Source organism: Fringilla coelebs (assembly GCF_963513975.1).
Source record: "Fringilla coelebs genome assembly, chromosome: 7".
NCBI lineage: Eukaryota > Metazoa > Chordata > Aves > Passeriformes > Fringillidae > Fringilla > Fringilla coelebs.
Window position 1 is genome coordinate 35,406,772 of NC_140035.1, and position 10,584 is coordinate 35,417,355.

Sequence of the window (10,584 nt, forward strand, 5' to 3'; positions counted from 1 at the left end):
GATTTTGGTGCCCTTGGGATCAGAAACAGAGGGGCTGGGTGCACAGGACTGGGGGAATTGTCCATATGGGGAGGCAGATACCATCATCTAAAGCAGTGGGAAATGTACTGCTTGCATTATTTTCTTTGGTGTGCCCAGATCATGAGCTTTGCTCCACCATCTCCACGCTGCCTTCCCCGAGTGAGCTGTGCCAAAGGTCTGACCCAGAGCTCTGCTGCCCCAGCACGGGAAGGGCCCAGGGAAGGGTGGGTTGGACATGAGCAGAAGCCATCAGACACTGGAAGCTGTGGCTGCTCCATCCCTGGAAGTGTCCAGGGACAGGTTGGATGGGGCTTGGAGCAGCCTGGTCCAGCAGAAGCTATCCCTGCCCATGGCAGAGGGTGAAGGTGGACGAGCTTTAAGGTCCTTTCCAACTCCAACCTTTCTGCGTTCTGTGCTCAGTCTTGGGCTTAGTCCCCCGTTGTCCAGCTCATCCCACAAGCACAGAAGGTGAAGAGTGGGGTGGGGCTCCACCACTTTCAGCTGCTGCATTTTAGCTGTGGAAGGGACACTGTCCCCATTTGTCTTGGTGAGGGATGGTGTGCAGCCTGTCCGTGGAGCTGGGATCAGTGTGGGCGCCCATGGACATCACCGCTGCCAAACAGACGGCCTTTAAATTGCCCCCATAGATCTTCCCTGCACCAAAACAGCCCTGCTCCACTACTTAGTGATGCCTGAAGTTATGTCTCCACATCAAATGAAGTAGATGTGCTATCAATGAGCAGGAGTAATGCGGTGTATTCCCTTCTGCATGTCTCCCTGTCCCTCATTTGTTTGCTGCTGCTGATTAAGACAGATAACGAGCCATCAGTATTTCTCTAGCTGCAGTGCAAAGCAGTGAGGCTAAATCAGTCTCTGTCACTGGTGCCAGCTCTCAGTTTAGGGAACTGGAGTGGGGCTCTGCATCCATCAGACTCCAAGGCAGCAGATACTTGGGATTGCCTGAGCAAAGCCTGGATGATGTGACCCTCTCGGTGTGCGGAGAGCCGGGAGGGGATGTGGGGCCACCAGGAGGTCCCTGTCCCACTGGGCTGGCTGGGAGCTGCTGCTGTGTTGTATTTTTTTGATTGTATGGCTGCACCACTGGCAAAAGTCAATGGAACAGCTCCCATTGACCTGAATTGAGCTTTTACCTCTCCCTCGCCTTCTTGATGCATTCCTTCTAATGATGGAGGGCTGGCTTGCAGTGAGCAACTTGGATTTAATTTGGACAAGGATACTGCAGATATATATATATAATGCAGGGATTAAATAACTTTTAGGCATTTTCAGGCACCCAGTAATGTGAATTATGGCTGGAAAAATCTCTCCTGTAAATAGGCAGTATTTGCAAAGGGCTGTTAACATGGACTTCTGAGCAGTGAAAAATGCAGGAAGGATGGAAAAGAGCTGCAGATCAGCTTCAGAGGAGAGTAATTCTTCAGGGCAGTGGTGCACACGATTGAAAGCTCATGGACATATAGAAGGCACCACCAAATGACTCCAGGAGCTGTTAGCCAGAGCCAGCTCTCCCTGGGTGGCTGGACAGGGTGGCAGGGGGAGAGTGAACCTTCCATCTTGGCGTCACCTCAAGGAGGAGACACTTGTTACCACAGCTGGGAGCCACAGAGTGACAGGACAAGGGGGAATGGGGTTAAACTGACAGAGGCCAACATTTTATTTTAGTATTTTAAAATTTCAACAGCAATCAAAAAAAAAAAGGGGAACAGAGCAATTCCTGAGCTTTTGAATGGCAGGGGACTGGAAGGGTGTTGGAGCCACCACTGGCCCACTGGAGGGAGGGAGGTTTAATTTGTGGCAGTCAGGCTGGCATGGGTTGGTAGATTCAGTTCTTAGTGCCTCCTGAAAATGGAGCAGCATACAGATTTTATTGAGGGGGCAGCTGATGCATTGCTGCAGTCTCTGCATCACAGGAGAGCTCACTGCTGCCTGAGAGCATGAGCAGGCTGAGAAGCAGCTTCCAGACTTGATGGGGACGGGGACACTGACCTGAAGCAGTCCCACTTCCAGCCCTGCAGGAGTCTCTGTGGAGGGTGGGTGGTTGGGTGATGATGGACATTGGAGTCCAGGGGGTTCTTTCCTCCTGGTGTTTGTACAGGGAGGGAGGAGGGAGGAGCTGTGTCCTCTGCAGCCTGGAGGACATGGACATCACCTGCTGGAACAGGGAGCAGGCAGAGCCACAGCACAGTGCTGTCCCTCCTGCCACCACTGAGAAGTGGCAGACATGGGTCAGAGGCAGGGGTTCCTGGGGTGAGAACTCACTGCCCCACATCCCGGGATCATGGCAGCCCCATTCCCAATGCACCCTCAGGCCTGAGCCATGCTCCCAACCAGGGTCTCCAGCTCTGGCCTCCTTCTAACACAAGAAAGTTAAGGGTTGTTTTCTTTGGGTGGGGTTCTCAGCTGCCCCTGCAGAGCATCACCAAATTTAATTTTCAGCAGGGCAGAGCTCAGCATCACTGACTGATTTCTTTATGTCTCACCTCCTGCTTCTCCTGCTACCTCCTCCTTCCCCCAGGGAGAGGGGGGCTGGCACTCTCCATACCAGGCAGGGAAAACAGGACTTCTTCCCTCCCCAACTCCTTAATTAAAGCCACAAATTGAGCTCTTTTCTTGCAATCTGAAGTGATCACAAAAATAGCATTGCCAGAGCTAAATGAACATCTGAAAAGATCCTGCAGGATCAGCAGAGAGGAGCAGTGTTCACCTCCAGAAACGGCAGCCATCATTAAAAACAAGATGATGGTTTTCCTTCCCTTCTGAGCACAGAGTTCAGCCTGGACATGGAAACAGTCCCAAGATGCAGGCACAGACAATTTCTTGCCTCTGTGACAGAGGGAAGAATTCTGCTGTGTTTTTCCTCTTTTTCTGTTGAGGATCCACGAGCATCCTTGTGTGGATTCCAAGTGTCATCCTCATTTGGTCCCTGTTTTGCAAGGGGTTGTTTCAGCACCAGACAGCAGTGCTGGAGACTGGATGGCGTGTGGTGTGGGATGGTCATGGTGAAGCCTGGGAGAGGCCTGTTTTGTGGAGATGTGCAGAGGAAAATCTGCCTTCCCACTGAGAAGACACTTGGCCATGCTCAGTAGAAACACTTCCCCCAGGCCAGAGCACACTGCCAACAGCAAACCCCCATGCCCAGTAGTGTTCATGGTTGAGCTCCAAAAGCAAAGTCATTGAGCCTCATTCAGCTGAGCGAGCGTCCAGGGGGATGTTCCAGGCTGCATCCATTCCTAAGTACTGTCAGGAAACACCACAGTTTTCCACTTATCCCTTGCAACTTCAGTTGTGGGGCACACCACTTGGGAGCCTGAGGGATGGCTGCTGAATTGAGCTGCTATTTAGCAGCTGTCTTAACTAGGCAGATAAGCTTAGCCATCAGCACCACTCTCCTTGATGGAATCCATTGACTGAATAAGCTAAATTCTCCTGGAGTCAGCTCTAATATTTCCTAAAGGGATGGGGAGGCTCTCAAAGAAGTGGCAGGAGACATATTTTACTGAGGGGAAGCTACCACTCTTGCTGGAATCAGAGGTTGCACAGTGAGGAGTTGTGGTGGAGATTATGAGCTTTGTCTGGGGCAAGATGCTATTCAGGGCACATCTGAATATCACAGTTGGCCTGAAGTGATCCGTGCTTGCTGTTTGATTAACATTTGATTTCCTTTTATTGCTTCTCTGCACACACAAAGCTAAATTCAGAGCTGCTGCAAGCCACAGGCAGAGCTGCTGAGTTCAGTAAAACCCATCTGAGGAGTCCCAGGGAGCTGGGGGGACGCTGCTGATCTGCTCCAAGCGGCTCCAAGGCATGATGGTGCTGGGAGAGCCTGGCCCCTGAATTCCCTCTGGAACAGGGGTGCAGTGGAGCAGGGTCATCACCCAAGGACCTGATCTTCAGCAGATGGTTGCAGAATTTTCCATCATTCTCCCCAAACAACAAACCAAATATGATTTTTTTTTTTTTTTTTTTACATCTCTCCCATCAAACCAGCATCTGAATGTCCCCAATACATCTCCATAAAAATCTTCACAGCTGTTCTAGCAAACAGCCTGGAGTGCTGCTGGCTTTTATGAGTATTAACTATGTTAAGCAAAGCAAATCTCACTATTACACTGTCTGTGGGAGCAGCAAACTTCTCCCATCAGTCTCCCTGAGCAAGGAAAAGGGTGATTAGTGTCCTGTTATCAGCACAGTCGAGGTTTAAGATGCTTTTACCAAGAGCAGGACAAGAGCCCTTGCCCAAAGCAGCTTCTTGTTCCTGCTGCTATTATTGTAAGTAACCTGATGTGCTTGACATGTCATCAAATATTTCTGAGCAGTGTCCTCCTCTGAATGATAATTAAAAAACCCATACTGCTGTTCTGTGTCATTCCTTGGGGATTTGTTTTGGCATTGATTTGGCAGACCCTGGTCTCATCCAGTTCCTCCAAGCAGCCACAGTGGGAAAAGCTCAGGCCAGTCCTCAGCAGCGCTGGGTTGGGGCCATGAGCTTTTGAAATGTTGGGAGGGAAAAAGAATATTAGAGAATTCAAAACAGTCTGATCAGCTCTACTGCACAGATAAAAAAAAACCAAAAACCAAAAAAACCAAACAGGACTTGATTTCTTGCTGTGGGCTCTGGTTGTGGCTTTAAGGGCTGCAGCCCCTCCAAGGCACACGGCACAGCCATGCAGACCCCCAGGTGCTGGAGGTTATCTTCTCCAGTAGCTGCCAGCTCTGTAAATCCCAAAGTTTCTGGAAATCTCCCTGGTGACTTATGCTCCTGCCAAGCAGCATTTTCTGTGCCGTGGCACATTTGCACCTAAACTCCAGCAGTGCAGGGTCCCTCTCTGAGTGCCTCTTTCTCGCACCTTCACCGCGGGTGCAATGCTCGCTGCATCCCAGTTTGGACAAACAGAATCCAGCTTTCCATGGGAAGGTGGGAGAAGTTTAAATGGAAGAGAAAAAACAAGCAGAGGGGGAGAAGCTGGCTGGTAGTGATTGTACTGGAAAACTGGATTTCAGGCAGCGGGAATTTAAGTTGAATTATCACACATGCAGCGTGGAAATTTTGCCTTCTGTTAGAAATCCATGTTTCTGTAGGGATGGGGGCTAGCAGTGGGAGAGAGAGGATGCAATAAAGCTCTGTCCAGCTCACTGTGGTGAGCAAAAGAAACCATTTCACTCAGGCAATGCAGAAGGGGCTATTTTGAGAGTGCTGGGAAAGAAAAGGCCCAGAGCAGTGGCAGTGCTGGCCTGAATTAAAAGTACTAAAGTCTGTCTGGAGAGAGGCAGAGCATCCCACAGGAGGACAGATGTCAGCAGAGCCCTGGGTCATGTTTTCTTCCATTTTGCTAAAAGCCAAGAAGAAAGAAAACAAACCCAATTGCTGTGATTTTCCCCTCAGTTCAGTCTGTGACTGCAGCTCTCTGGGCAGCCCAGGGATGCTCAGTGCTGCTGCAGTGAGGGCTGGTTTGGCAGTCCCTGGGATTTACCCTGTCATTTTCCCCCTTTGCCTTACCCAGCCCCTTTGGGACAGTATCCCAAGGATTTTCTGTTAGACACAGAGATGTTTACCAGGTCCTTCCGGGCTCAACAGATACCAGGGATCAGAGGGGCAGATCATTAGTGTTTAATTACAGGTTTGCAGAGCTGCCCCATGTCCCTGGCTGGGACAGGGATGTTGCTGTGCTGCTGTCCCCAGAATAAGGGATCCCCTCTACAGTGAGGACCTCAGAGGTGCAGGTGATGTTTTTAGCACATCCCCCTCATCCATCACCTCTTTTCTTCAGTGTCTGCTTTCTGCTCCTCCCTGTCCTGGGGCATTAGTGAATGGTATTTATTAAATATTTTATTTCTATATGACCTGCTGGGGAAGCTGAGAACAGACCTGGGGCTGCTGGGAGGAGCCAAGGAATGGACAGATAAGCAGGATGAAGGAGAAATAACCTTTTCCCAGTTGGCAGCACCCCATCAGCCAGTCCCAATGCCATCACCCTTGGCTGACCGTGATCCCTGCACCACTGAGGTGCCAAAGTCCCATGAGGGAGGTGTTGGGCCCCCAAAGCCTGTCTGGAAGGCAAAGCTGACTCACCTGTGAGTGAGCAAACCTGCAGGCTCCCTCAGTGCCAGCCTCCCATCTGTTCCCAGCCCCCAGAATGGGCTGGCAGTGCTGTAAATCCAGATGAAGCTGTGTCTGGAGACATGTGTGGGTGTGGAGGCAGCACTGGCCTCTCAAATGAGTTGCTTAGCAGGCAGGGCAACAAGAGAGAAGATGATCTTTCCCTTTCCTTGCCTTGCCACCCTAATCTCCAGAGGAAGCTTTTTTGTTTATATTACAATGAAAAGGAGTTTTTTTTTGCTGTGGGAGTGCAGGGCAGGCTGTTGAGTGGAGGCTGCTCACCCTGGGCACCCTGGACATTGACAGGCAGTCAGAGCATCCCACTAACATGCCATCCCAGGCAATTATTCCAACTTCAGATACAGGAATTACATGGCACTTGGACATTTAACAGCAGCAAATGACCTGACAGCAACGCCCTCACTGGATCATAACACACTCCCAGCCACCAGGCTCCAGGGAATGGGGAATTAAACCAGAGATGATGAGCACAGGCAGTGGCACAGCCAGCACAGGGACTCAAAGACTCTGGGAAAGTGTGACAACTTCAGTGGGTTGCCAGACACATACCACAGTTGGAATCACAGCCTTTCTGACCAGGATGGTGTCTTCAGGACAGGTATCACCTTGGGAAATCTTCATCTCCTGACCAAAACAAGTCATGACTTCTTTAACCTCATGCCTGCAAGGAAAAGCACAGATACCATGTGTGCAAATGTGGAGTTTGGCTGTTCTGTTCATGCTCTTGCCTGGTAGCTCCTGGCTTTAAAGTTCTCTGCAGTTTGTAATGGCTGAGGTCGGAGGGGCTCTTTGGAGCTTGTCCAGCTCGAGGCCCAGCTCACAGCAGCCTTAAAACATCCTCACTCACAGGGCTGCTCCACTGCCAGCAGCCCTGTGTCACCTGTGCTCTGCTCAGCACCTGCAGTGCAATCTCCTTGTTTGGAGTAAAAGCCTCTGGAATCCTGATGGAATTCAGGTGCTGGCCTGGCCAAGGAGGAGGCAGCATGGAGCAGCCCAGACCTGCCCAGTGCCAGAGCCTGCCTTCCCACTCCTGCCCATGGAGAAGGAGCAGCCCTGGGGTACCCCGTCACCCCAAACTCTGTACAGAGCCATCCCCGGCATCTTTCTCCAGCTGTTCTGTCATGGCCTGATGAAGGTGGATGTGAAATGCTGCTGTAGAGCCATGTTCCAAGGGGCCTGTCATGAAGGCAGGAGGCTGCTGAAAGACAAGTAACACTCAGGCACCCTGAACTGTCTGGCTAAGCCCAGCCCTGCCAGACTCATGGCCTGTTCAACAAAGAGTCCTGAGGAGCACCTGACTGAGGTCAGGGCACTCACCCTGGCACTGGGCTGGCTACTGCTCACCCTGTTTCCCTTTCCCAGCCTTAAACCTAAGCCTTAAAGAACAACCTGCCCTTAATTCCATGTCTGTTCACGCTCTCACCTTTGGAATGCACCTCATGCACTGGAGGCATAGATTAAAATTGGTGGCCAGTCAAGGGGTGACATTTCAGAGCAGCACTCGAGCCACAAAACACTTTTCAAATGTCTTTATGCTCCCCCCCATGTCACCAGTGTGACTGCCTTGAATTTTTTGTGTGGCTCTGACATTAATTCCTGGCACTAAGCAGTGAAGGAGCATGAGGGGAAGAGGAGAGATTTTGCAGAGGGAGAGATGGGCAGTGGATATTTGTAGGGCTTTTATGAGTAGGAGAAAAGGGCTTTTAAGGTTCCTTCCTACCCAACCATTCTGTGACTGGGAAATAAGATCCTTGCTGACTTGCTGCTCAGCCTTGATATTGTGTAATAAAGAATTAAAAAAAAAAACCCCACACTAAAAAAACCAACCCAAAGCAATAATAAGCAGATTAAAGGAATTACCCTTGAGAAGAATAACCAAGATTTTATCAGAAAGCTAATTTGAGAGGTGATGCAAGAAATAATTTTTGGTTAATAGCTCCAAGCTGGTGGAGGTCCTTGGGGTTACCTGGTGTTGGAGCATGGCTGCCAATGGCCCTAGGGGATGGATTGGCTCTGGTCCCTGCAGCTCCCTGCAGGATGGAGCAATGAAGGCTGTGCTGTGTCCTCATGCTTGTTCTCATGGTCTTGTCCATCCTACAGCCAAAATTTAAGGCAAAAGAGGTACTAAATTAGTGTCAGCCAAGTAGAAAAAGCTGACTGCCAATGCTATCTGTTCTAGGGGTTGGGTGCTGAAACAGAGAGGAAAGTTTCAAGGCCTTTATTTTCCCCTTTAGTGCCTGAGTGCAAGCAAAAAATGAGAAGGGATTGCTGCGGGTGCAGGGCTGGGCACTAAGCAAGGCGGGAGCATTGCTGCAGATATCAGCAGAGCCGGTGGCATGGCCAGCAAAGGGCTGGCACTGGGTCCCTGCCTGTCCCAGGCTTAGGGCAGAGTGCTGCCCCCATCCAAACACGGAGTATTGATCCTGTTCCCCCGTGTTTCCACAGGTCCCAACTGCTTTGCGGGCACCACCATCATTCCCGCGGGCATCGAGGTGAAGGTGGACGACTGCAACATCTGCCACTGCCACAACGGGGACTGGTGGAAGCCAGCGCAGTGCTCCAAGCGCGAGTGCCAGGGCAAGCAGGCCCTGTAGCTGCCCCTGGCCGGCAGCCCGCTCACGGTGATGATGGCGATGATGAAGGAACGGCCTCAATGCTGCCCACGTGTCCGACCTCCTGCCAGCTGCAAGCCCTGGGCAGGTGCCATGTGAGCAGAGCTCGGTCCCTGTGGGGCAGGGTGTCCCCATGTCCCCTGCAGCTCCTGTCCCTCTGTACACTCTCTGTTCCTGGGTCCAGGTGTCTGCTCTGCTGTGGGAGTCACCGGTGCTGGCAGGGGGAGGACAGCAGGAAAACAGCCCGTGCACGTTCCTGGCCTGGCGATGCCTGAGGCACCGATGGAGTCACTGCTCTCACTTTCTGCAGTGTGGATCCTGGGGTTTTTCACAGTTATTTATTTGAAGGGTTTTTGCTATTGTGATTTTTTTTTTAAAGTCTCTTCCTAAGCTGGGATCATCGGGACAATACAGCTATGAGCAGAGCAATAGGTGGAGCATTTGTATTGTGTCTGTAAGCGCAGGTGGCACTAAGGAGAGGAGGGAGGCAGAAATTGTAAGGGATGGGGGGGTTTAAAAAAATCCCAACGGGAATGTAACCTGCAGCAGGACCAAGGTAGATGCACAGGTATAGACTGGACAGCCATGACACAAAGCTGTATCTGTGTTACACTTTCTCCACTGAGTGGGGACAATAAAGTTGAAGACACCTACACAGTCAATGTGACCTTGATGGGAGCAGAGCCCACAGCAGCTGCATGGGCAGGCTGGGGCAGCCAACCAGAAGGTGCTCCATGAAAGCAACATCTTACCTGGCTTGTTTGTGTATAATTCCTGGCTGGGGCATCAGTGGTGGAGCAGAGGGAAGAGGGCCCCACCTGTCCCTGGTTCCTGGGCTGAGTACATGCTCACCTGCCTTGTCCCATCCCAAGGCTGCTCTCACTGGAGCCAAGGGCAGCGTTTCATTGCCTTCAGCAACAGCAGGTCACAATTAAAATATAGGATCACCCCACTCTGGAGGATTCCAGGAATGTCCCATGGCTGTGGCAGCACTAAACTGGCTCAGCTGGCAGGTGAGACCCTTTGCTGCAGTGGGAGGGAGCTGCCCTGGCTCTCCCTGGGAGCATCCACTGCGGGGACAAAGCAAGCCATGGAGCAGCAGGGCTGGGCTGGGCTCCTGTGAGGGCTGTCCGTCGAAAGCAGCTGCTTTCTGTGCCTGCCTGCCAGGAGCAGAGGTCCCCAGCAGCCAAGGGTCCCCAGCAGGCTTCCCAGCACTTGTACCTCCTCCTTTCTCAGGCTGCAGCTTCCAGGCAAAACTGTGAAAGAAAAGCCACCAATGTCATCTCCCTGCCTGCCTTGCCAGGCGAGCACAGGGGCCTTTCCCATCTCTATCCACGCTTGTTCCCTGCTTTTTGCTCAATGCCACTGGGGTGGTGGTGCTCGTTTTGTTCAGAGTTCAGGCTCCAGTCCAGCACCCGCTCTCGACAGTGACGGCAGCAAATCCTCCCCACAGCATCCTCACCGAAGCAGATCAGCACATCAGGCTCAGTTTATACACACTAATGCCTTTATACTTTCATTTCTTCCCCATTTTGGTGTTTTCCTGGAGGGCAGGGGTGGGAGGAGCTCTTAGCACAGCAGCTGCTGTCCTGTGGCTGAGCAGTGGCTCCCTGCAGGCCAAGCTGGTTACCATTCCAGATGTCATTGCCATATTTCTTTGTAAGCTGTTGCCTGTCAATGACTATCCAATTTCAAAACTTTCAAACAATAGTGTGCCTGAAACTAGTGAGAAAAAAAAAAAACAAAACAACTGTACAAATGGGAGGGAGGGGTCCTAGAAACAATATTTGATGTGTAAAAGACTATATTATT

The 10,584-nt window shown here is 51.3% G+C and overlaps 1 protein-coding gene across 1 annotated transcript in view; it reads left to right on the forward strand.

The window, feature by feature from the left end:
* Window positions 1-9,502, forward strand: part of VWC2L (von Willebrand factor C domain containing 2 like) — a 45,538-nt gene extending 36,036 nt beyond the window's left edge. Inside the window, exon 4 of the mRNA XM_084209794.1 lies at window positions 8,606-9,502. Within this exon, the coding sequence (XP_084065920.1) occupies window positions 8,606-8,754 (149 nt within the window). The 3' untranslated portion in view covers window positions 8,755-9,502. The remainder of the gene's footprint in view (window positions 1-8,605) is intronic.
* The last annotated feature ends 1,082 nt before the right edge of the window (window positions 9,503-10,584 follow it).